Consider the following 27,512-nt stretch of genomic DNA (forward strand, 5'->3'; position numbering starts at 1 on the left):
ACAATGTTAGAGCATTTTATTTTCATGTTTTCTCAACTGTGCAGTGTTCTGTAAACTCAGTTTGCAGGAGCTGTCGATGTGCGTTCCCGTGAACTGGAGATGGGTTGATTCTTTGCTATCGTCGAACATTGATCTGGTCCCTGTCGCATTGTTAAACTAAAAAGCAAGAAAAGAGGGCAATGTAGCAGGAAGCAGAACCTCAAATTTTTAGTGCCATACCGGGAAGCTGGCAGCCCACTGAAAGCCCCCCCCCCCCCCCCCCCCGGAAAATAAGAAAAAGGCGTACCACTCTCGTTTTCAACAAATTAAGGCAGATAGCGATATCATTCGAGATTATGGTTGGCTAGGAGCGTGCTATGTGGTGAAGTTCATTTCTAAGAGTGTAGGAGCGTGCTATGGGGGTGAGTGTGAGCGATGCATGGCCGTTGACATTTGCGTTTGCGGAACTCTTGGCTCCGCCTTTATCGAGGCGAAGTGGAAAGGAGCGACACAGTTTTATTCCGATCGAGGGCCTCGTCGCGCAGCCCGTCATTATCAGCTGGCTAGCGGCTGATAACAGACACGTTGATAAAGGCGGAAGGTGGGATTGTAGCGTGGTTTCTTTTCTTCTTGCACAGGAGGGAGGGTATTTGGATGGAGCCAACGCTTCCGCAAACGTAAATATCAACGAGCGCGCTTCGCCCAGCGACTGATTTTCGGCTGTCAAATTTTTGTCGAAAAATTGCGAAAAATCTCGTGATTTTGATTGGAATAGTGTGTTGTGGCCACAGGCTGCCGAATTCAGAAAGAAAAATGGTGCCTTTCTTGACAATTTTTCGAGTTTAATTATGCAAATTAGCTTAATTAATACATGGCACGAATACAAACGGCCTCAATCTGTAGCAAAAGTCGGTATGAGTCTATTCCAAGTAGTTTTATATGTTTTTGAAGTAAAACTTATTTTTAGGAATTTAGTGACATCCTCTCGTGGAACACCCTGTATGAAATGTACCTGTGACTACGTTACGACTTGCACCTATCTTGAAACCGAAACCTTGGTGAGTGAGCGCCAGCTAATCATAGCTGACAAAAATAATCGTGTATTAGCAGGTATAGGTTGCGTTATGTAGGCGCCCCTCTTTTGGTGAACTCAAAACGGGAGTATGAGGCACCCGGAGCTGCCAGTAAACAGCGAAAAGCAACTTGGAGCGCCACACTGCTCGCACGCTGATGCCGCTTCCTGATGTCTGCTCATGCAGTGCACAGACGGAGGACACGTTGGCTTAGTTTGAACCTATAGCGACGTTGGAAAAGACGACGGCGGCTGTGAAGACTTTTCTTTGCAACAGCGAATGAAATGGAAAAGGTGGGAATTTGTAACAGACACCATAGGAGCTGTTTGCTGTGAAGGTGACTGCATGATGTAAAGATGTCTACATTAAAGCACTGCATTTCCCGCGAATAACCACCAATATCCGTGCAGAAGTTGTCCAATGAAAACAGCTGCAGTTTCCCGAAATGAGATCATCGGGTAACATAGTAAGTCCGTATTTTGCTTCCGAGACTACACTTCGAAGGTCGTTCTGCCGGCGCTCAACGGAAGTTCGTCACGAAAAAATCTCAAGCACCCGGGCGCTTGTCGTCTGCTTCAAAGCCCCAATTTCAAAACGGGTGCGCGGGGAGGGGCTCGGAGTCTCGCACTCTCCGGGTGCGCGAGTGTCGCTTGAGTGGAGTCTGAAACACTCGCGCTCACATTTGTTGGAATCACATTTGTATGAATCAATGTTAGATATACTTTTCTAGCGTTCAATGAGGTTAGAATTTCAGTTTGCTGTTTTGTTTCCTAAGTAATCAAAGGAGACAGAGAGAGAGAGAGAAAATGGAAACAGCATGACATGCAATTTTTTGTCATCTTGTGAGTGCTGCAGAAAGGTATACACCGCGTATCTAACCTCATTGATGCCGTATAATACGCAAAGTTTCTGGCGGAATTCTAATGAGGAAAGGGTGTGGCACGGCTCGGTGATCTATTTTTAGATATAGGTGAACCGGAGCGTGTGCACTCTGGGCTCGGTTTACTCTAAGGATAAGTCATCGTAAAGTATCGTAAAAACAGTTCCAGAGCAAAAAAAAGAAAAGTGGACATCCTTGACAGGTTCGGCGATTGTCTGTGAATGTGTTCCTATAACCGCGTAACAGCCTGATAAAAGGTAGCTTCAGGTGTTTCTGCGAAAAAGGGAACGTAGTTGTCATAGCAGCCATAATAACTGTCAGTAGAGTCACAACCGATAAATATGCCCATAAAAGCCAAGAAGTATAGGCATGCGTGTTCCAGGGATGGGTGGTGCGTTTAAAATACAATTAAAAAGTTTAAACAATGTATTTTGTATTGGTATTTAAAGACGTAAAAATGTACTTATGCACACCCCTAGCGTGTACGCGTGAATGTTTTTCGAATTTATGCACTAAATAACTCTACCTCCTCTTTTTCCAACCCATTTCAATCAGTCCCGTTATATACAATATGACGCTCGTTAATATGAGTTTAAGATTCGCAGGAAATACGCAAAACGTTTTCTGAACTATACGAACGACTAATGACAGTAAATACTTTGGAGCTCTATAGTCGGTGGTAAACAATTATGAGGTCGAAGTTGGAGACAGGAACAAGAGGGAAGAAGAGTATGGCACGATCAGGCAGAAGGACGACTCTCTGATTGTAGACGAGGACCTGACAGAGACGATGACCACCGCAAGAAATATTGTGCGAAAATTCTCTTTATCGACGCTTCCTCTCAACGTCAACCCGCACGAGCTCGTGGTGCGTCAAAAATAACCACTCGTGCGTGTCTCTCGTAACAGCAAAAGGATCGTACGTTTGACTCCTTGCTGTGTTATTCCAGCAAACTTGTCCCCGCTCGCTGACTATGCAGCATCAACATGTTGCTAAAATACTGAAAATACGCGGCTGCGGTGCTCCAGGTGTAGCTGCACGTTGTGCATCCGTCCATTATACCATAAAGACACGAAAAGTCGACTCAAAACAGCGAATGAATTCACGAATGTATTCGGGGGCAAAAGTATGCTATGACTAGGGTTCGTGGTTTTCGGCATTTTCCGAAAAATGCCGGAAAATACCCCCCCCCCCCCCAATGATTTTTTTCAGATTCGGAATATTCCGAAAAAATACGAATTTCTCGTATCCTGACAGCTGCCATTCCTGGAACTGCAAAGGAATATCCCCTTGGAATCTCCCTTTGTCGACTATTTCTCGAGCGTGGCATTATCTTTGGGCTGTACCCTTGTTTCGTTGTGCGTAAGCGCTTATAGGAGGATGACCTCAGCTCTGTTGATGAATCTCGTATGGATGATATAAAGCGCGAGTTTTTCGAATATGCTGCATGCTCTGCCCCTCAGGTGGATATAATATCCTATTCAGTTTTGGACGACCCGTTCCAACACATGGCCATTGTTATTAATCGCAAGGAGCGAGCCGCTATGACAGATGCGAGCATGATGATGTACGCTTGCATCTATTACAACAAGAGGTAGTCTCATTGTTTGCTGGTTTGGCACAGGCAATAAAAGACATTGTTAATGAAACCATGAATCAATTCACTTCTTTTCGGTTCGTTGTTACTTCGCCCGGAAAATAGGCTCTCCTTCATGCGAAATAAATAGATGCCCGTATTCGGGCATTTATTTTTTGGGCGGAATATAGATGCCGAAAAAATCCGATTTATAGTCCCAATATAAATGCCGATAAACAACCCCCGAATTGGGTTGAAAATAAATGCCGAAAACCACAAACCCTAGCTATGACAAACAACGCATTATTGTTTCGCAAAATCAAAAACGAAACAGAACAACAACTTTATTTTGATGCTCTGCTCTACTCTGATACTATGGCAAAAGTACTTGGTCCATGATGAAAGATGAAAGTCACTGAAAAGGTAGGTTAGCCAGCTGTAGGGATCTTAGGCAATTTTGGGCTTTGTTTGTATCTGTCCCTTCTATGTTTGTTCCAGCCTCAGAACATCAGTTTCTCTACTTGGTCCACGGTCAAATCCAGCCCAGTAACGTTCTGCCCTAAAAGTAGTGCTAACCTGTCTGGACTTTCGTTCTCACTGTGTGGCTCACTTCTACCAAATTACCGACCAATGGGGTGGAGTACACTCCGATCATCATAATCAAAATAGAATTGTTGTTTTTGTTTTATTTTGATGATAATGAGAGGGGTGTTTCATTGTCTACAAAAAAAAAATTGAATTAAGTATGTATTTCTTTTGTTCACTCCGGAAAGTTTTGTCGTTAGGAGACCCGTGACAGCAACAGCAATCGGGACACCGCTGCAGTTTATTTACATTGTGCCTCTTGAGAAGGAGAAAAGAGAAAAAGCGTAAATTGTGGTTTCCTTGGGTCTGAAGTCACGAAGGACGCGACGGATGAATCCATCGGAAAAGGGACGTGCACGTAGGCAGAACACAGACAGTGAAGGTTAAGGACAGGTACAAGCACTCACTACCAACAGGTTTATTGAAAAAAAACGAAAACAAAAAAAAAAAAAACACGGCGGACGCTTAAACACAACTTCAAATGTTACCCTCTCCCTCTACTTGTGAACATTGTTGACATTTGAACATGGATATGATACAAGAACATGGATGAATCGGTACGGGGCCATTACATCCAACGAGCTGTTACATCCATCGTGTCGTTACATCCATCGATGGACGTAATGGCACGATGGATGTAACAGCTCGTTGGATGTAATAGCACGGTATGGATGTAACGACGCGTTGGACGTAACAGCATGATGGATGTAATGACACGATGGATGTAACGACACGATGGACGTAACGGCCAAAAAATCTGGGTCGCCATGGGGGCGATGAGAGGTAAGAAGGCCGACGGGAGGCGAAGCCCGGACTAGGAATGACAGGAGTGAACAGTCAAGACGACTACAACCCGCAGGCGGTTGCTGTGTGTGTGTGTTTCCTTTCTTTCTTTTCTTCGTTTTCTTTATATGGAAGGAATAGCAAGTCGGCCTATGCCTGACTAACCTTTTCTCGCTTTTTTTTTTCAATAAACATACGCTACATGGGACGCGCGGACGTCTGCATCCAAATTCGATGCGAAAACTTTATCGCATTGTGGCTTTCATTTTCACCTCATTCTTTCCCGGACGAACTTGAAACGTGAACCAGTACAAACTAACCGCAGACAGTCTCAAAAAAGAAAAAGAAAAGAAACACGCACACACAATAAAGCTTTTACAAGCATAAGATGGCCCGTCACGACGGGAAGCTGCTCAAGCGCTAACTTGACCTGCCAGCCTCACGTCCACAACGTGTGGCAGACATTGAAAATAAAATACATAAAATGAATTAAGCATGAACGTGGCTTTAATGATCTTATCTGTGTGCTGCTCTCGCTATATAGTTGCGCAACGCTACCATTACTAAAGGTATAGCAGTGACTTAACAGCAAAAGATCACAGTTTCTTGAGCAGCGCGGCCATAATTGATAATAGCAAAGTGCATTCTATATTTTAGTAGGTACATCAGTTACAAACAGCGCTTCATTCGCGGACTGTAACATTATGTACATGGCAAAACCCCAACATCTATCACGCATTTCAGATACGTTGCGACGTCTTTATATTGAACGAGGGCACACAAAAAATAGTGGCGAAATAAGTTTCATCTCTTCGGCATGCCGGGCGTTCCTCTCCCGGATTCGTGACGTTTGTGGCTTGGGCAGCGCTGCAGGGTCGCACAGCAGAAGCCACAGCTGGTACTTGTATTGCCAACTGTAGGATGGGACAAGCGTAAGCTTGCCCCATCCTACAGCGGTACTTTGCGGCGTGCTGCACCTTCTGGAAAAATACAAGAAGTTCCGCGAGACTCGGGAGCTGGTTCGGGAGTTGGTCATGGAGTCCATTGTGCCAACCCTCAACCACATTCGCGGTGCGTGCTCCGGAGTTCAGCCAAAATTGTGGAAGTAGGATATGAAGTGCCGCAGCAGAGCGCTCAGAAGAGGTGATACTTGCTGAGGTGGATTGGAAATAAAATCCTCGCTGAACGGGAGACGGAAATGTTCGGGGAGGAAGGGCAGGTGCCTTACCGTCCTGAACCACTCTCGTACTTCTTCATTGTCCTGCAGACGGTTCTCAAGCAAAGCTAGTCCCGCTTTTCATTTATCGCCGTCGCATAATGAAAGGCGCAGGCACTTATTTTTATCGGCTGATTCACACGTACAGCGCTGAACACTGTCACTGCTGCATTCATAGCTGCAACTTCGAAGTGAAGCATCCAGTAACCTGAGCTTTGTAGTGTTCCCAAGTGGCTGAAACGGTGTAGGAGTGTGTCACGAATTACACCATGGGCGGCTGTGTCACGTCGTCTGGTGAGAGCAAAACCACAGGGTGACACTCTCCTCGTATCGAGACATGAAGGGTGTACAACGGGATTCATGAATTCTGGTGAGTTATGCTTAAAGTTTCCGTCCCAAAACACTTACTCGGCCGACAAAAGCGCTTCCAAGTCGCTATCTCTGCACAAGACGATCATTTCGCTGTCCGGTGTTGAGTCTGTGTAATCGTCCAGGCAGCAACAATAACCCGTTTCTGGGTCAACCCGTGGTTTTTCCCGGATTCAGATGACCAGGTGTGTGCACCTTCCCAACCCTATCTGGTATTCACACCACGTGATTCACACCCAGGACGCTATCTCATAGGTGAAGGAGATCATTGGCAATAAAGCGCAGAACTGCGACATTCGCACTGGGACCACTCAGTTTCAAAGCAACTAAGTTTCCTAAGTTTCAAAAACAACTAAGGAATTAACGACCTCAAGACTTCCTGGACACTGACGTAGGTGCGACAAAAAAGTACAGAACAGCCATGTTGGAATGAACCGCGTTTGAGATGGTCGATGGAAGGCGCTGCGTAACAAGCACAGAACAGCGACGAAAACATTGACCGAGTATTCTGTGTCCGTGGATGTAATGGCTCGTTGGACGTACTGGCCCGATGGATGTGATGACTCGTTGGATGTACTGGCTCGTTGGATGTAATGACCCGTGGATGTAGTGGCCAAAAATGGATGTAACGTCTCGTTGGATGTAACGGCACACTGGATGTAACAGCATGTTGGACGTAACGGCTCGTTTTTGGATGTACCGGCGCGTTGGATGTAATGGCACGTTGGATGTAGTGGCACGGAATCGATGAATCCACTTTCTTTTGTATTGCTGTCAAGGTAAAGACATCTTTTATTTGGCGAGGAATAATTTTTGCACTTTAGTGCCGCTCTAAACCTAGTATTGGAATCCAACTAGGTGTTTTTGATGCAATTTTTCCGAGTATTAGAAGTGATAAATCGTGGTTTTGTGTCGCGAGATAAGTGTAGCCATCGAGCGACGTCATTGTGGTCGGTCTGTAGGTTGAATTTCCGCACCTTACTCGAGTGGGTATTAGTGGAAAGTTTGCGTCGAAAATAAGTGAGACAAGTATGATCACCTTATTTCGGGAAGGACAACCCCTACGACATACCATGGTGTGGTATGCACTGTGGTTTGCGCTCTTCAAGGGAAATGCCGGATCTAAACGGCTGTGCCGCAGCTGCTCATAACGGCGAAGCTCAGGATATGTTTTGGCCAATGCGGCCGCGTGCGGAAACTACCGTACTTAGCGATGGCCAATACCGCGTCGCTTGGTGCGGGACCAGCCTGACTGACAACACGCACAGCACCAATCGCCTTGCCCAAACTATAGTGTCCGACTAGTGTCGGAAGCAGACCACTCTTAGTTCCTAAGAAAAAGAAGGTGTAACGTTACAGTGTCCTTCACGTGGCTTGGACGGGATACCGTACGGGCTGCGCAAGGGAAGGGGGCGCAAATCTCGGAGTGTGCCCCCAGGACCAAAAAGTAGACGGCCCTGCCCCCCACCCCCCTAAATCCGCCCCGTGAGTTGCACGTGCCGCATGGTAGGACAGGGTAGGGTAGGGTTGAAGAGGGTAGTTGCCCTGAATTATTTACTCTTTCCGATCGTGTTTTACCTTAGTAAATCATCCAATCGGTAGTTACGACGGGATGATGACTCATGCTTACTGGGAAGTATTCATTCAGGAGGAATAATTCCAATTCCCTATCCAAATCACGAAGAAGGCCCTTCTACGAAGGGTGAAAGATGCATACAGTGGCGTAGCCAGAGGGGGGTTTCGGGGGTTCAACCCTCCTCCCCGAAATCGTACCTTTGGTAGTGCATTTGGGAGAGGAAGAGAGGGGGAAAACCTCCTCCCCTTAAAATGTAAAGTCCCCACGTCCCCATAGAAGCCCTCCCGAAGTATTTTTCTGGCTACGCTACTGGATGCAGATGTTGGTTATCGGAATTAACCAGACAAATCGCTTCAGCAAACTACCGTTGACCGGAAGAATCGAAACCGAAACGGAGGCCAAATATGGCGGTTCTCGAAACGAAAATTTTGTAGCATCCTAAAAGTCTCAAAGCTGTGTCTCGCAAAGCAAATATCCGTAAAAAGAAAAAAATGTGTTCCATTGAATTACAGGTATCTTCCTCCTACATTATGCATGCCGCGAAAACTAGACATCACCTTATCACCATCATTCTTGTTTAAAAATGGCCGTCTGCACAATCTTCGCACATAGCGTTCGCAAAAAGTACCGGACAAACCTATGCTCGAAATCTGCCGTATTTGCATTTGTAGTCACATTGTTTACCGTGGTAGTTCCTTTTGTATTATCGTACAAAGGGTTTGGTAAGCTGGCAATGATATTCACTATAAGGTGCTTTGTTTCATCGTAGCTCTTCTCTGTATTAGGATTCTGGAAGAAAATTGATAAGTACCAAGAACAGCCTCATGTCCGATTCAAGCGGAAGATGCTCTTAATCTTGGAAACGGACAAAACGCCTATATATTGGAGTTCTTACCCATTTTTAAACGATCATGTATCTGGTGTTCGTGTGCCTCACATTGAGGTAAGCACTGCACATGCAGTTAATGCTAAAGATATGCGCGTTGAGCAGCATGTTGCTCAAGATCAAGTGCGGACAGATCTGCAAAGTGTCAGCGTATCCTCAATCGCGCCAATCCTTTTTCTTTTTTGCACGGGGCTCTTGCTTCTTGACAATGCACACCGTCAGTACTCCAAGCATTGACAACCATGACACGCTGTGACAAAGCTGCTGATGAGTTTCAGAAGCTTTCACTTCAAGTGGCATATTCTCCATAGCAGAGCACGTAATGGGGGCAAACAGGAACATGTTCACGGTACAAGCTTCCCATGGCAATGATGCAGGCATGGATACAGCCGTGCATACATCTAGCGACATTTTCGTTGTCATTCACCGTCAATAAGACAACTCACTCAAAACCTGCGACACAGAAACGACGTACCTACAGTTTTCTATTGAACAGATTTTTAGTTTACTTTGCACAAGGGCAGCACCTGTTATCCACTTGCTTTGCACTCCTGCATACTGCCTTGCCTACACTTCTTGGTGAACTGAAGATCACCACTAGCATGACTACCTTGCAGGAAAAAGAAGATGATGCTAACTTTGATGGAAAGCCGGACATACTGCATCTAATGATCAAAGTTCCGTTACCAGGGAACACTAAAGTATTTGCTGCCAAACTGTTGCTGCTTTTTGACTGTAGCATACAGGTAAATGGCAACGTGCAAGAATTGTTCTTTTTGCAATACAGCTGTGGCTCTCTTATTGCATCAGAAACTTCCCAATTTTCTCATCAGACCTATGCTCAAGTTGCCTATGAAGGAATTGGACTTGTACAGCATAGCTCTGGTGTTCCTGGTGACGAATTTATGTTTACTGGGGACCTTAGACTAAAACAGCAAAATTTATTCAATTATCATGGCTATGATCACCGCAACAAAGTAAGTAAATAATACACGCCATGCTACAGCACACTTTTAAAATGAAAATTCTGCTCTGTAGAAATCGATTATTAACGAAGAGACCACTACAGTATCAGGGTTCAGCAGTGAAAGGTTACTTCACGACTATTCAAGCAGGAATGGTAAGGGGAAATTTTGATTCAAGAATGTACATTTACACACTACAAAGATGTTGTGCATAATGGTGGTTCAAGAATGACCTGGACTTTTTATTGTACAAAATGTACAAAAGTAACTAGTAGGGGTACAGTTCTCAACACACTTCTCATCCGTCTATAAGATTCTGTATTTCGGTCGTGTAGGAAGAACAGGTTGATCGGATAGCCACTCTAGGTGAAACTGATTTAGCTCTTCACCCTGCACAGGCCTTCTTCCCTCCTGAAGTGGCCCAAACAGGTGGAGCCAAATCAAAAACCACCCAAGAATCACTCTGAGCCAAGTTAGGACAAAGGGTAGACGGCTGATTACTCGCCAGCCCATTGACGCCAATGCTCTCGTTCTCGTTTGAGCTGTGTATGGCGTCATATTGTTATCCTGCTTTGACTGGTTTGACAGGTTTCTCAGCCCTTTTGTGCAGATGTTGTGCATACTTCTGTTTTAGGGCACTTGCATAGTATTGCACATTCAATGTTGGCTCTCCATGGAAGAAAATTCACGAGAAATCCATTGGTATACAGAATATCGTAGGAGTTACCGTCCTTGGTGATGGCATTGCCATGTTTCTTTGAACTCTGGGGAGCTCCTATTGCTCTATTCGTGGCTGGATCACTTGGTATCCATAGTAAAATTAGTCACACAACCCCCTTAAGAAGCCACAGTGTTGCAGGAATCTTTCTCGTACTGCCTGGAAACAGCGTAGAAACCCTGTGCACACGAAGATGCGCAGCGACTTCTGATCACGTGATGATGCCTTAGATACCAATGTGCACAGACTTTTCTGAGCTGCAAGTGCTCATGAATGACTCTCACTCATCTTTGCCACATAGCCTTGCCTTCCTCTTTTTGAGAATGTGGTTCATGGTCTTCTTGTGCCAATCGTCGACAATTCCCTTGGACATCTTTTTGTAACCATACTGTGCTTGTAATCTGCACAGAAGTTTGGTGGGTTTCACTTCCTCCTTCAGGAGGAATATTATACAGTGCTGCTGCTGCACACCTAATGAAACATCTGTAATGCTCCACGCACGAATTATGCATTACTGGCACAAGTGACGAATAAGACATACAAGCTTCGCTGCAGTCGGTACACAACATGCAGAGTTGCAATAAAAAGGCACTGTCGGCCATCAACCACCCTTTTATCATGTAACAACACTTGTTTTCAACACTAATCACCATCATAGTATAATTTTCAACTATAGTACACTGCAGTCATTTGTGGTACGCCTCTATTTCAGTTACTACGAACCTAGAGAATATATTCAGCACCTGGAGAAGCACAAAGAAGTCACCAGATTTCACACTGAACATCAAAATTAGATACCCAGTGGAAACAATTTTGTATCCTTTACAATGACAAAGCATGTTATGGTTTGCCTTGTGTATGCTTTTCTATCAAAATGTTTCCCAAAGTTCCCGATGGGGCAGCACCGTAGGCCGCCCAGAAAGGAGTCTTGTGAGTTGCCTGTCTCTCCTCCCCGTGGGTCAGTCAGAGATTATTTCCCGGTATATTTTTTTCATCCTAGTCTGCCCCTGCTGAGTATTAACGAGCAAATTTAAAATTTGCTCATGTTGCTTAATGTTATTTAACTGTAGCCAAAATTGAAAAAGAAGCCTACCATAACATAAATGTGTACAAGAAATTGTTGAAGTGCATGAAGTGCAAGTAAAAGGAAATGGCAGCAAAATGCAGACGCAAATGTAAAGCAGAACCATGCTCGACAATATGCCTGCTTTCATCACAACTGAGAAACATTAATCCTTAACATTTCTCTCATCCAAGCTACCGCCCAGGTTTTTGGCATGTTGTGCAACATGCTTGGATGCAGTACTTTGCCATACTTGTGATATTTCTTTACATTGGACACTCAGTGAAGTGTTTTGTGTTCAGTAACCAAGTGCTAGAGACCTATTACGAAACAGTGGTGCCATAAGTGTGATGACACTACGCTTAGTGGAACACAGCATGGTGTGCCCCTAACTCTGCATGCCAGGGTAATCAGAATGAAATGCTCCTCTGTCACATGCAGCACAGCGTGGCACACCCCGTTACACAAGCGTCACAATCCACAGTTTCCCTATTGCCCTGTTTAAATCTCCAGAACATGCTGTCAAATATTACAGATATTTCGACCGTGAATTGACTGAACATTCCCAGGAGCATTTGAGATGGAGCATAGGGCACCTGTTGTAAGAAGGGTGTAACTTGGATTGCTGGTTCCCATCAATGCAGAGCCGTTCCAAGTAGGTCGCGAGAAAGGCAGATGCTATTGCCCCTTCACCAGAGGGGAAACGGATGGGTGAGGTGTCTGCGGCTCATAAGGCTGGGGAATAGAGCGAGGGCCAAGAGAGTTTTCACAGCAGAACACAGAATAGAATTTTTCGAATTCGCTTAATATCCGAGTCACTCCGTTTCATTTAGAACTTTTCTGTACAGCTTTGAACTGCAGAACATTTATGGAACAGAATATACTATTACTATTCATGCATAGCTAAAGATGGAAAGCACATATGTAAATCATTCAAGTAATTGTTTTTCTGGTTATTGTGCAATCGTTAGACAGTACTTCTTGGGGGAAGGCTTCACAGTCATCCTGCCCTAGACGGAGGTTGGCCTCGGACGGTTCTGCACTAACGTGAGGAACAGTCTGGTATATCTACTCAGGAAAGCCTAGAGCAAGCTGTTACAACCTTTCAAAGCAAAATTTAAAGCGCTTGTTGGGTTTTGGGAGGATAGCGAATTCTAATTCCCAAGTTAGAGTTCTTCAAAAGTGTCAGTTGTACTGCCTTTTGGCTGAGCACACTTTACTGGTGAAAACAGCCTTACATTGAAATCACGAACACCTACACAGAACAGCGCTTATACTGAGAGTAGCAAGTTTGCCTGGCAAAGTGAAGTAATATAGCTTTTCATGTAGCATTCTATGGTATCTCAAATTGGTCAGACCAGGGATCAGAACTAACTTTTAACTAGTTTAGGATACAACCAAACAGAACTTCTTACTGTCAGTGTTGGTGGCACCCTAAAGCTTAACTGGACATGAAGCAGTAAAAAAATTATGGTTAGCAATTCATATTTCAGCTAAGAAGTTGAAAAGCCTGATGCACAGGCATAACAAACACTGTTATTGTCAGCATTCTGTGCTATCCACCTTTCTTGCAGCACCTGAGCAAATCTCTAACCTTTTCAATACTTATGGGGGATGTAGAGAGCTGTGGGCTTTGCACATTTCGTACAGGTAAGCAATACTAAGTTCTGCAGCAGGATCGAAGCTCAAAGAACATTCAATATAACCAAATGTTTGCGAAAGATGACCCGATCTAGGGTAGTACCCTAGAACGGTAGAGGTTAGGAGGGAGTCTTACATGGGCCTCCTGGTAGCAGGGAAGTAGGGGAAGGCATATTTCTGTGGTGTAACTTCCCTGTTTCAAATATACTTTAAGTGCACATTTTCATTCTGTGGGCTGCATGTACCACAAGAAGGTGGCCAGGAAATAGAAAACACAGCAGAGAGCAATAATTTCTGGTTGTTTGTACAACATACTGTTGTTTTTATAACCTTTTCCATATGGCTTAAGGTGCCTGTTCACATAATTTATGTTTGCCAGAACCTTCAAAACCCCATCAAAGTCCATGCTTTAGTGTGCAACGTTACATTGTAAAATACAAATTTTACAACTTTTTTTCATAGGCGAGTATACACACTTTCCATATTTTTTATTTTCGGTACTATGTATACTTTACACTAAGCACAAAGCATATTTTATTACCTTGTGCAATACATATTTACACTTGTCCACACACAAATATGTAACATTGCACTGCCATTAAACCATTAAAAACTCCACATCAAACTTCTACAAGGAAATATCCAATCAGGTGTTCTGCAAAGCAAAGCAACTCTGTGATGTCAGTTTCGCTAGATCCTGATTCATCACATCCTACTCACATAAATCTTCTGCCGTGCCGATGTGTTGCTGGAACCTAGTGTCAGGCAATGGTACTTTATAGCATTACCGTAATTTCACCCGTTTTTAGGAAAGTTTTGAAAATGTTCGGGCAGATAAGCCGCGGGCAATACGATGCGACTGATTTGTGCGATAAAGGAGACCATAGAGAAGGCCATAAATCCTGTGGTCCATACTCTGGGGTCGACAGGGTGTACAACAATGGAGGTCAGTTCTAGTGTTCTACCAAGATCGGATTGTGCCCTTGTTGTGTGTTTTCATGGACTGACGGGTCAGTGGCCTTCCAGAAGACATGAATCACTGTCACCACTTTCGTTAAAGCTGCTTGGGGGAACCCACCAGGAAGGTCAGCCTACTCGAACGTAGATGCACCTCTGTTACGCATTGTTTGTGCATTGGCAGGGCGGTGCTGTTCCAGAGACACGGTTGGACCTTTCGTTAAAACCAGCGCATAGGGAAAGTACCAGGGAAAAATAGTCAGCAGAAAGCCGCAGAGTGCCCGTGAGATAAAAAAAAAAAAAAAACGTGTATAAGCCACGGCTAATACGCGTGAAATTACGGTACTCATATTTCAGGTGTGTGAAATAACTAAAACACAATGCCTGCATCCATAACCTTGGGAATGGCGTCATAATAAATAGAAATTATGAAACTAATGTAGTACTGGGACAAAAGCAACATATGTAGAGCAAGCATCTGATTTGAGCCTTCACAGCTTTATCACAGTTGACATCTAGATCTCGAAGTAGTCCTAGTTTTTAAAAAGCATGCTGTAACGTCACAGCAGAGAAGCTCACTATATTCTTCTCCTGACCCGTTGCTGTTTATCCCGTTTCATTCAACATACACAGTATCTGGTCAAACCCAATGAGGTTTACCAGTGTTGCTTACTAGGAAAATGACTGGCTGCAAGAGATTCCCAGGGTAACATCTACCACTGGCTTCTCATAGAGAGATAAGAAAAATACTGCAAATGTCAGTAAGAAGTGAAACTAGCATTCACATTACCATCTGACACTTGGAAGGCAATATATCATAGCATTTCTCTCCTTGCTGTATGCACATTCCCTTCAAATATTTTGTGTGCAATGAAATGACTTAAGCTTTAGCAGTATCACACAGTCCTGTATCTTTTGGTTTGCATCCAGCTTCATCAATAACAGCTGCATCACTTTCACTGGTGTCACCAGAAGGAAATGATATGTCTGTAAAATGGGTAGGGGTATGGAGGAGGTATGTGCTGTTAGTCATAAATGATAAAGAAATACACAGTAGCAGGATATTGATAACTGGTTGCACCACAGAATTTGCACGAAATTGTTCCAAATTTGTGGTGATTCAAATTGTAAATTTTTACTACCATTCTTGCATCACAGTCGTTCTCATCAAGTGCTTATGTGTTTACTTCAATAAAGGATCAATTCAATACAACTTCTACTTGTGTTATCCAGATTTTATCCAGTTTACCTTTGCGTACAAAAACAGGGCTGGGGTGTCATGTAAAACACGTGAATCCTTTTGTGGAGTGTAGGACCTTTTGTGAGTGTGCGACTGCCGGCGCACAGCGAGACCTTACCCTCTACCAGTGGGGCAACTTTGACTCGTTCGAGCGTGAAGAGACCTACAAAGATGATGGAGTGCATCCAGAGCCGAGCAAACGAATCTGATATTGTGACGTTTTCATGTAAAACACTGCGGCTCGGACATGACTGAGCCCGTTCCTGATTTTTTAATTACTTTTTTTATGTACAGTCAAGCAGTAGTTTTAGGAGGACAGGCTTGCTCTGGTAGGTGACTATATGCAGCATGGAAATCTGGCAATCGATAGAAGTCTGGTAATCTACACAAAGAAGTTCAGCGTACTAGGTAGTTCATTATGAGCGATATGACTATAAATGATCTCCACAATATACATATTATACTTCTGTTTCGTATCTGACTGAAAGAATTTAATGGAATATGTATTCGTGTAATGTAACAATTGTCAGCTTGGTTTCCCATGCTTCTGAGCATTCCTCATCACTGGAAATTGTTCCTGTCTCGGAAATGTGCCCTTGTTATCAGTATCATTTTACCATATAGTACATGGCCAGCTTGTAACTTGCCAGTTTTCACTACATTAATTATCATTTCTAATGCACCTGGAGAAGAAAATTTGCTTGACCGTTTGGATAGGACATTTTACAAGGTAATACATCATACACATATTGCCATTTGGTTGAGCCATTCTCCTATAACTTGTGAAAGTTAAGAGTTTAACCATGCTGTTCACTTCCAATGGCTTAAAACACCCTACTAAGCCTCGTATGCCAAGACATTGTTGACCCTGTATCATTGTCAACTTCACTGTCACACTGTCATACAAAGCAAAGAAGTGTGGGACACGGACAGTCAAGGAACAAAGACGACACACAGACTATCAATAAAGCCTGACGTTTTAGGGCTTAACCCGTTTCTTTCCTGAATTTGCACCCCGAATTGGAGGTTGCCTCTTTAGGGTGAAACCCGATTTTTACCCGGCAAATTGCCCTCACTGAAACGTCTGTAGTAATGCACACTAGCGTGTAGCTGTGTCAGCAAATGCAATTACATCACCGTTTGTACCAAACCAGTACAGTTCGTTTGAGTAATAGAGCCCGATTTCTCCCCAAATTTAGCATACTGGAAGTTTTTCCACCTGAATTTGCATCAATTTAGAGCACATGTTGATTTCCCCAATTTTTACCCCCCAAATTGGGAAAAAAATATGTCCCAAACACTTCAGGCTCTAACTTATCAACAAGATTTATTTTTTGGAAGGCTGCTTCTTTTACAAAAGTTGTCTCGAATGTTGTCGAGTTACACAGGTTTTATAATGTTCCTCAATGTAGTCTAATTCTTCATGTGTGAGTGGTACTGAAATGTGAAGTATATCACAATTGAAGTATCACATGTGAGCGCATTTCAGAAACATTGTGAAACCTGCGTAACTTCTGTAAAAGAAGCTGGTTTGTGTGAAATAAATCTTGTTGATAGGAGCACTGTTGTGTCGTCTTTGTTTCTTGTCTGTCCATGTCCCACACTCCTTTGTGAAACATGTACAAACTAGGCCACATCACCATCGTCGTCAACGTTGTCATGTACATGATTCGTAATCATAGTATCGCCTTCAACTGCACAGTTTATTACTTTGTAAGTTAGCAGGTGCTATGTAATACCTACTATGCAATCTATTCCCAGAAAAAATGGCCCTGCTTGGATTGGCAATGGACAGCACACAAGACAACATCATTATGTCAGCCCATGAACAGACTCTGAACCCAATTTCTCCTAAATTTTCATAAACTACCACGTGACAACATTTTTCAAATGGGCTTTTGCGTGATCATCAGTGATGTCTAGTGAGAAAAAGAACAGAAACAGAAAGTTTTATTCCTTTAACTCTTGGAGGATGAACTTCCTCTGAAACATAACTCTACTTTTAAACCTTTTCTGCCTCTAGAATTACGTGACTAGCCACACTTTTTGGCTTATTCAGATAAAACTACTTTATGAAGATAAATTACTTTCTTGTGAACTTTTGCTCAAGTCTGATTCATTCATGTCTCTTGATGACTTCCTGACCGCATAAACTAATTTTTCTCTGTTCGACATACACACGATACATACTTCTAACAGTCTAGTCCCAAACCTGTAGTTTGTACATGGAGTAGTTTATTACTGTAATCAGACTCCTCACCGGCTGAAAGAGGAGGGTCTGTGTCTTCAAGAAATTCGTTGAGGGCTGCTTGGGCTTGCTCATCACCTTCCAAATCAATTTCCTCCAGGGCTGCTTGCTTGTTTGAGTTTGCAGGGATACCTGTTTTCAATCAGAGGGATTGAGTAAACCTGTATTAAATTCAACATGTTTCTATGCCACCCACGGCTGCACTCTATAGCACCTAGTGCTATTACCCCGGCAGCAAGCTGACCTCCTAAACACTTAAACATTGTCACCAAAACCCACTGGTGGCTTAGTTGGAACACAAAGTTTGCAATGTGTCGTCACCACGGACAATATTCCACACCCCAGGGTCCACGGTCATTTTGAGAAAATGTAATGATGACATTAACATCATCATCTGAATCTGTCTTGTTACAATAAAGAGTGAGACATACGTTCAATTTTCCCCTGTGCTTTGTAGAGCTCCAAGTCATTGCGAAACACTTCATCAAAAGTCTGCTGTCTTTCCTGCAAAATGTGCCGCTCATGCTCTTCCACCTGTTGAAGTCTCAGCTGATGGTCCTCTTCTAGTTTATCTTTGCAAAAGAGGCATCGCACTTATCTGTTAAACTGTACCACAAAAACGGAGTACAACTTTGTCTTTTATTTCATCCCCCCAAAATCAGTTTTTTCTTTTTTCAAGCAAGGCTTCAGAAAAGAATAAGACATTGCCTAAGGAGCTGGTTTTTGTTTTTGATTAGAGGTGCCCATTGCTTTGTAGGTCACCACTGAGATTTTGTGCCCACATTATAAAGACAATCGTGCATTTCTGTCACATTCAAAATTCCACATGTGCAACATAAGAGTAACAAGGTCCATCCCAAATTTCCACACTCAATTTTCCTCTTTCTCCACAGCAGCCAGGAGCAGTTCATAATCATGACAGTTATTGTGATGTTCAAAAGACCCCAAATATCTGTTCTTTCTCACATGGAGAATCATCTGCAAGGGTTTGTGTTATTGGTAGTGCCAATATTAGTGCCACACTAACAAAAAAGCACTATTACATACAGGCTGTTCATTTATATTGTTTACAGATTTTTTTATAAGAAAGCTACGATAAATAATTGGGTGTTTACGTCGTGAGACAACTGAGATTAAAAATTTACGAGAACAGCATAGATGTCGTTTTTGCAGTTGAGTTATACGGCCAGGCAGACATCCTCTCGAAGCAAGTATGCAATTACAAGATGACTAATTACCTAAAATTAATTAACTCTTCAATTAGAGTACCATCTCGAATCATCTCCATCGCTGCAAATCATGTGGCCCTCTGACGTGAAATGAGCTCTGTGTACCTGTATTCTCAGTCACCACGGTTTCGGTTAATTTGCATATCAAAATTCGGGGATGGATATGTTAACTCACATGCGTGTTTGAGTATTTTTTAAACGTGGAATGGCTTTCAACGGGGATAGTCTCTCATTCTGCTATCTCGCTTTTGCACGAAATATCTTAACTAGAGTTAATTCATGAATTTAGGTAATCAGTCGTCTTATAGTTGCGTACTTTCTCTGAGAGGATGTCTGCCTGGCCATATAACTCAAGTGCAAAAACAACATCTATGCTGTTCTCATAGTTTTTTTTGTAGCAAAAATCTGTAAAGCACAAAAATAAACACCATGTACGGTAGGTCGTGGTTCCGAGAAATCCTGGTGTGGCTATGTCGCTACATACAGTGCGCGGTCAATCCAATCCCAGAAAAGAGCCTTGGATTTCAGCGCCGTGCATCGTACGAAACATTCACAGATGGCATTCCGTTGGAGATGGAAGCCCAGATGACACTGGGGGAGTAAGCGCTTGACCCACGCCTGTCGTGGGGCAAAATTTGCTTACTCAATGAAATTTGCCGTATGTGATATTCCTTTCTTCCCATCATGTTGCATTTAAGGACCTAACAGACCACAATTAGCACAATTGCTTATTGTTACTGGGTCTTATTTCAGAAGCTGCAAAGAGGGTAAAATCAGGTAAAATGCTGAGTGCCTTTATTTAATGTGCAGTGCTTAGCATTCTCCAGTGCTCATATTGGTGGATAAATTTGCACTTTGGCAAGTTTGTGGTTTTTTTCAGGTTTTACCCAAAGTGAGGATGTTGCAAATCGGGGGTAACAATGGGTTTTACCGGGTAGCCCTAAAGCACAGGGCTCTAATTACGCAGCCTTGGAAACCACCAAGTGTTCACAGGCCACACTTTCATGTGCACAGGTTTAATGAACTAACTGTGGAACACACATCGTGTCTTCACTTGTGAGATTGGTTTGGGATATGAATTTACCTCTTAGTTCCTCAAAGTGAGCCATCTTTTTCTCTTTGTAGAGAGCCAGCTTAAACCTTTCATCCAGCTGCCTCTCTTGCAAGGCTTGTGTTTCTATGATGTCTTCTAATCCTACAAGATGCAGTTCTACTTCTTCAAAAAGTCCTTCTAGTTCACCTGCAAACAAATGGCTAATTGTTTAAAATTTTCCACTATAACTGCGCAGCTCCACAGAATTAAAAGTGACTTGTATTCTATTTCTGTTTTACTCGAGTGAAAGACATAATTCTGTGTGATGTTTTCAGCAAAATGGGGGCATAAGATAATATTCCAATGTTTTTCTCGTTCCATTTTGATCTCATTACCACTGTTAAAGGAGCACAGAGGGCTGCCCAAAATATTTTCAGTTTAAGCCGGTTGGAAAAAGTGTGTGCGCCAATTTGCCCATAGCACGAAAGGTTTTGATGTGTGCAATTTTTTCCCAGAAACAAACTCTCACAAGAATAGCGGCGCGTGTGAATTCTCGACTCGCCCCTTGGGTGAAACGAGGAGGAGAAGCATGATGTGCACATGACTGATGACGAATAGTGCCAGCGCGTTCTGGCCAATCGGGGTCAGCACCTGTCCCTTTCTTTCTATCTTGTTGTCGGTAAACCAGATGCACTTAGCCAGCGTCTGTGATAGTGACTGTGCGGCCTTTTGTAGTCGGTAAATCTGTTCCCTTGGGGGCCCCCCAAGGGAACGAAAGGGTGACCGTGACAGAGGATTTCGTTGTCCCGCTGGAATTTCCCTGTGTGCAAAGCTTCTTCAGAGCCCTCAACAGCTGACTAGCAGACGACATTTCTCTGAACCAGTCAGCGAGCTGCGTCAGTTTCATGTCAGCGCAAGGTGAAAGGCTGGTGCTGCCCTCCACCACTGTCGTCCATGGTCACTTTTTGTGGCTCACTTTAAATTCTATTTCTGCGATAATTACGACTCCGTGGGGTAAATTATTTCACATGGTGCATTTTACTAGCCTGCTTAACTGTTTTACAGAGAGAAAACAGGGTGTTGAAAATGACTTCTATGCTACTTTAAAGGAAATGAATAATGTATTCATTACCAATGGTCTTCATCAGATCTTGCACATTTTGTTGAAGTTTTGGTAGTTGTCCTAGTTGCTGATTTAGTTGCTGCATCCACGACAACTGCTGATGGAACTGGCAGTGCATGGTGTCAATGAGAGTATCCACCTCCTAAATTTCCAGAAAATGACAGGCACGGATATTCTCAGAAATGCAAAAGTGCACTATGTGGTAGGAAGCAATTGACACTTACTTCTGCTTTCTTGGCGTTTTCTTCGTTGCCATTATGAATTTCTTCCCAAGTTGACTGGTAGCTGAAAGGTTAACATTTATGATATGAAAATAATGTCTGCTTCCCTCTGTGAAGCTAGAATGGGAACTAACTTACTAATGGAGTAGCTCTGCTCCAGCATTTGTGAGACGCCTTTCATAGTCATGCTCTAACTTGTGCCTGACAAGAAAAAAAAAGTCAGAATAGTGATTAGTACCTTCAAGATGAGCACTAAGCAGTCAAAAGATGCATTTTTTTGTGGTAATTTTTTCTCTTTTAACACATTGGCATCTTTCAGACAAGACATAACAAGCAAGTGACATACATACTTTTGGGCAGAGGCCTCTCCTAGCGTGAAATTTCGCAGACTGCAATAAAACAGTTATAGCAATAAGCAAGTGCTGCACACCAACAGCTTGTGTGCTAGAGTGGGAAATGAGAATGACCTTGGTCTCTAGATTCATTCAAAGATTACTTTTTTGCTGTTATGTGTCTTACACAGCTGGTGATGTATCATTGGTGGTTTAGGAATTTCTTCGTTTTCATTTTCGTGATTCTCTGTTACTATCGAAAGCAGAGCAAAACTTTTAATGAAAGTTAAACAAGTACAAAAAAGTACAAGTACAGTTGAAAATATCGCTAACCAGTTACTCCTCTGTGAGACACTAGTTAGCTAGATCTAATTGTGCTATGTATATCCAACTACCCACATCTTTTACCCCCCCCCCCCCTCCCCTGTCCCCCACTCCTTCCTGCTGTCCTCTCTCCATCTGTCCACATCTGTACGCCGCTCATAACCACAGTTGCTTCGCAGCGCTAACGCGGAATTAAAAAAAAAAACATCTTTTACCATCTGGTGTATTTCATAGATATTTTTTGCAAAATGTAAGAAATACAGCTAGAAATAGAGCTAACTCTTGATTTGTTTCTTCAGACTGATTCTATCATTATTATGGAAACATGTGCCATTTTAAAGAGGACCTAGAAACTTGAATGCTGAGCCTGAATCAACATAAAATTAGGACAAACATAACACCTGTAGCATTGCCAATGTATAAGCAACGAAGCTGGGTGCCTGGACTTGTTTTAGGCATTGTTGTTCATGATGGGTTGTTGGGCATTGTGCATTGTCCTTAATTGTTGATTTAGTCCATACATTTACATTCCTATCTAAAACTGATGCACACCACAGTTCCTGTGTCTGCATGAGTGTGAACAGAAAAATTGTCTTGTGCCACAAAGTGCTGCATTCCATTTGCCTGCAGGCAGCAAAAAGCTGGAACTTTGTGCATATATAGCAAACAAACCAAAAAGTCTGAGCAGTGCTTTGGTTATACCCGACAAGTCATCATATGTAGAACACTTACTTGCATCAGTAAACAACAGTGCGATTAATGCAAATTAGATATTTTATATTAGTAAATGTGGTATATGTGTTACTTATGATTGTTTTATGGTACCTAATGATGCTAATTCCAACTTTTCACGCTGCCAATACGCTTTGCATTGGCGTTCATCATGACAGATCGCCTAGAAGGGCGTTCGACCATGGGCACTTTTGAATTTCAGACAATCTAACACAGCCATATGTGATATAACTATCGGTTACTTGTACAATTCAAGTATGTGGAACACTGTTGCTGATCATCAGGGATCATAGCTTTCCGCACAAAAATATCCAAATTTTTCATTTTTCCATGACAAAAATTACACATAATACTGGTCCCACATCAGCATAATAATCTCGCCCTGTCTCACATCACGATGCGAATGGTAACACTGAAACATTACACACGCATCTCCTGCAATAAAACTGAGCTCCTAGCTTGTCACTACTGTTATTTTCGGGCTACACATACCCAGTTACTTGCACCACCAAGTAACACGCATCCCCATGAAGCAGAAAAATTTTGAAACGTAACCTCTCCACAATACAAAATTGTTAAAGCAGAAGTATAACAACCCGGCTACAATTTCCTCTTTGAAGCGCTGGCATTGGGAGCAGAACCAAATTCCTAATTTACAGAACCTCTGCTCTATGTCAGCCAACTTGAAAACTGGGACTTCAAGCACGGGTATCACAATTTGTGAAAGCATGCAAGTTTGAACGATGATTGCCCGAAAAAGTATGGGTTGTTCCCTTCTGTCGAAGGGTCTTGCACACATTCTCATGTGAGATTATGATTGGCTGCTATGATCCGCCAGAAGCTGTAGCGAAGCAATGGTGTAAAACTTGTGTCCAAGTGTAGCGCTATTTTCTTCCACAAGGAGAAACAAAATTTATGTCTTTCAGCACTCAAAAAATAAAGTTCGTGAATTGCTATTTTGAAATGACAAATCTGTGTTTTTCCATGACCAAATTCAAAATCTGAATATTCCACATTTTTCCATGACAAATGGGATCTTAGGATACCTGCTGATCTTGGGCCATGGATACTGGGAGCCAAATGCTACATACAGTCTCTGGAAGTTCCTACCACTAGTATATTTGTCAAACAGCCAGTCAGAAGTACACCACCGTTATGCATGCCAATTATCACTACAGTGACAACAGTACGGACCAACACAAACGTTTCACGCTGACAGCAGAAAAGAACAGCTTCAGCAGTATTCTCACAACGATTTTAGCCCCCTGACAGATGCTGTGATTTCCCGCAATCATTCCTACGACAATCAAAATATTGTGTGGCAAACCTTAGACGCTTTCTTTCCCTCTCTTCCACACAGTTTTTTTTGGCCCATCATCTATTTCAGTGTGTTGTTGGTGTTATGAGCAGACAATGGATCTTCGTGTTTTCCATGCGTTTTCCTGGGTATGTCCAGCTTCCAATAAACCACATTTCATTTGCATATTTTGAGAACTACAATTTTGGGACTACATGCAATAGGAAGAAATTAAAAATGCATGAAAATGCATATTTTGCAGGCTAGTGCATATTTGGATTTCTGTTGCACGTTTTTGAATATTGCATATTTTGACTGGCAAGACGTGCCAACAAATTACAATAAAGTCTGGCCTGTTGGCACGGCAGTGCATCTGAGGCTCAGAACATTGCGACAGGCAGACAGGGATGACGAAAGAGGACAGTAACGACACAGGGAGACAGGGCAGACTGGACTAGCTTCAATGCAAGTTGTGCCGTATTTGTCTGGAGGTAACTCTACGAATCCTGATCTGTTCCTCTCAAATCTATTGGATGCACATGAGATTGGAGGATTGACCTATGCTTCACAATGGCAAGTGTATGCTCAATGAACCCAGACACAAATGTAAGTGAGAAAAGCCTGAGGTCAAAAATTCTGAAGCTATAGCTTTATAATTTACTTTTAAAGAGCTTTAGAAGGCATAGTATACTATGCTTCAGAAGTGGTGACCAGTGACAAAGTGTACAGGACGAATGGTAAGATTGTGTTGTGCATGGATTGTGATGAACATTCCCATTTCTTCAGAACTCAGGTACCGCTTGAATCTTTGCTCGCGAAAACCTGCTCAAACCTTTGGATGGAGTGTCGTCCATTGAACAGCATTTGGCAGCTACTGCAATAACGCTTGGAGTAGATCTGAACAAGAAATAACTGACCACCAAACTGAGCACAGTCCCTCCGAGACACCCTGGATTTCCAGATGTTCAAAAAAAATTGTGCAGTGTTCAAATGTGAGCCTGATCAACACCACCTAGAAGAAATATCCTCTCCAATATCCCCCCGCGATACGTCAGCCTACACGGATGCTTTCTGTCCAATGAAGCGCGTGTCGTCTGCTTTGCCGGGACAGCACTTTCGTGTAATTGGCCAACACCCATCCGAGTAGGATGATGTCACGCAGAGCTACGCTGTCCTTCTATCCAGGTGGTGTTGGCCTGCTGCTTTACTGCCTTAGCAGATGTTACCGAAATGGCTCCCACATTTCAAGTATGCTCTTGTGTGCAACAGTGTGTGATATTGAGCTCAATTGCTCAGCTTGCAAGCTAACAGACAAACCTCAGAGCTTCAGCCATGAGAACTTGGAGCACTGATTGGAGCACTATATGACAGTGTACCGCCACCAGAACCACAAGTAGGGAATGACAATGTGTTTCTTTCCATCCTCTAGTCATTTCGTGTTAGCATTGAGGGGCTAGTAGCCTGTGGACAAGTCACAGTAAGTAAAAGTAAATGTGTTCCAAAGTTGATGCATATTTCACAGACATTCGTGCAAAAAAATCCGGGGTCTGGTTATGAGCAGTAAGCTCGATTTGGAACATATGCACCAGAAAGAACCACGATCTCTGCTATTAGAGAATGGTATATTCATCGATATGTACAGAATACGCAGAAAAATACGGTTTCTGTGTCCTGCATTAATATTTCGAACGCGGAAACTCTATCAACACAGCTTGTGCATTCTTTTGCTTTTAGCAAAAAAATGCGGAATAGATACCGCAGATACAGGATATATGTCGCTTGGGGTGAGCGAATTTCAAGCGAAATCAACAGAAAGTCAAGGCCCCATGTTAGCAACACAGATTTTTGATCAGTTATCTCTTTCAGCACAAATTCTGAAGGAGGCTGTCAGTGAAAGATGAAAGTCACTGAAAAGGTTAGCCAGCTGTAGGAGTCGAACCCACATCTTCTGGATTGCCGGTCCAGGGCTCTACCAATTGAGCTAAACAGTAGCAGTAAAACAATAGTTCAGTAGTTCAATAGTTCAACAATTCAGTAAAACAATCTAGCATATTGTAAAATTCCTCGCTTCCGAACCATGCGTGTTACTTCAGCAACTCATGGGTTCAGTAATCGAACATTTTACCTTTCTGTAAGATCCTGCTGCACACTATAGAACTTTTCTCTCAAGTTTTCCAGCATTTTTAGGTAATCTGTCAGGGAATGCGTTCAGAAACTCCTCCGCATGTCTTCCGCAATCAGGTGGCAGCAGCGTCGGATTGATTTGGATTTTTACAGACGTGTGCCGCTGATGGTAATGGCGATGACATTTCTCACATCCACGACCTCACATCGTCCCACGGAGTACCCTTACCTAAATAATAATAATAATATTATTTTTTTTAATTCCGTGTTAGCGCCGCGAAGCAACTGTGGTTATGAACGGCGTACAGACGTGGATAGATAGAGGGAGGACAGCAGGAAGGAGTGGGGGACAGGGGGGTTAGCATGCGTCCTAACGAGTAGTGATGTGAATGATAGTAGAGAGTTTTAGTACATCGTACGCTATCGCCTTTGCGTACGGAAGGGATTTTGCGCGAAGCTCTCTTTCTGTTATGGGTGTGCGCAGAACCATCAATGTTATCCCTTTCGTATGCTAAAGGTGATAGCGTACGATGCACTAAATTTAGTGCATCGTATACGGAAAGGATGCGAAGATATCTTCCGTACTTAGAAAAGAACGTTACTCGTAGTAGCTAAATCCATACTAGAGGACATGCATCAAATCCCGTAAAATTTTGCCTTGTAAGAGAGAATACCAGACGCTCTGTCCAATCTCCATGCATGCATGAAAGGGGTTTGAGCTTCAAGGTCACTTGTGAAAATTGCGCATCGTCATACTATTGTGAAACCAGCTCCCGTGGCATAGTGGTTAGAATGATCGCTTTCCACGCCGAGACTGGAACGTGATGCAGGTTCTAAGGTTTTCCTTGGATTTTTCTGCAGACTTTGCAGACAAATGTCGGCACAGTTCCCCCTGAAGCCGCACACTCCACTCCTTCCTGCTATTCTCTTTCCGTCTGTCCATAGCCACGAGTTGCCTCGCGGAGCTAACACGGACCTAAAAAATATATATACGTAAGTCTCCAATTTCAATTGTTCCTAAAGTATCGTTTGCGCTATCAAGAAAATCTGCTGGTCACCAGGCGGATTTCCGCGTGCCGTTTTCCCCTTTGAAAAGATTCATGTCTCTGCATGATCGTGTACTGTGTACCACGAGGACAATCACGTTACGATACAATTACATCAGAAATGTAAGCAGCTGAAGGCAATTGGGACGCAATTACAACCTGAACAAACAGAGGTCTACATTAATGCACAAAACGTAATGGGTCAGCTTTCATGCAGCTTCAAAAGTAGAAAGACAGCAGAACGTAATGCGTCTCACACAGCTGGTCCTGGTGGCCACAGCGACTATTGTCGTCT

General features: G+C 43.1%; 2 protein-coding genes across 3 annotated transcripts; one reads left to right on the plus strand and one right to left on the minus strand.

The window, feature by feature from the left end:
* On the minus strand, positions 1 to 26,313 carry LOC135377726 (dysbindin protein homolog). 2 transcript variants are annotated; one of them, XM_064610358.1, is made up of 9 exons: positions 26,173 to 26,313; positions 21,713 to 21,751; positions 21,501 to 21,563; positions 21,366 to 21,426; positions 21,151 to 21,283; positions 20,070 to 20,225; positions 18,188 to 18,328; positions 17,769 to 17,888; positions 1 to 156 (listed from the first exon to the last, which is right to left on the minus strand). In XM_064610358.1, the coding sequence occupies exons 1-9, from the start codon at positions 26,226 to 26,228 to the stop codon at positions 152 to 154; spliced, it is 774 nt and encodes a 257-aa protein (XP_064466428.1). In that variant the 5' UTR covers positions 26,229 to 26,313; the 3' UTR covers positions 1 to 151. The 2 variants fall into 2 exon arrangements, with proteins under 2 accessions (XP_064466428.1, XP_064466427.1); XM_064610357.1 differs by lacking the exon at positions 1 to 156 and adding an exon at positions 13,776 to 15,255.
* On the plus strand, positions 8,622 to 15,481 carry LOC135377725 (transmembrane protein 231-like). The gene is made up of 7 exons (XM_064610356.1): positions 8,622 to 8,760; positions 8,824 to 8,981; positions 9,542 to 9,670; positions 9,758 to 9,901; positions 9,963 to 10,044; positions 11,320 to 11,422; positions 11,865 to 15,481. The coding sequence occupies exons 1-7, from the start codon at positions 8,622 to 8,624 to the stop codon at positions 12,013 to 12,015; spliced, it is 906 nt and encodes a 301-aa protein (XP_064466426.1). The 3' UTR covers positions 12,016 to 15,481.
* Positions 26,314 to 27,512: the final 1,199 nt, after the last annotated feature.

This window comes from Ornithodoros turicata, chromosome 1, assembly GCF_037126465.1.
Source record: "Ornithodoros turicata isolate Travis chromosome 1, ASM3712646v1, whole genome shotgun sequence".
In the NCBI taxonomy this organism is placed as follows: Eukaryota; Metazoa; Arthropoda; class Arachnida; order Ixodida; family Argasidae; genus Ornithodoros; species Ornithodoros turicata.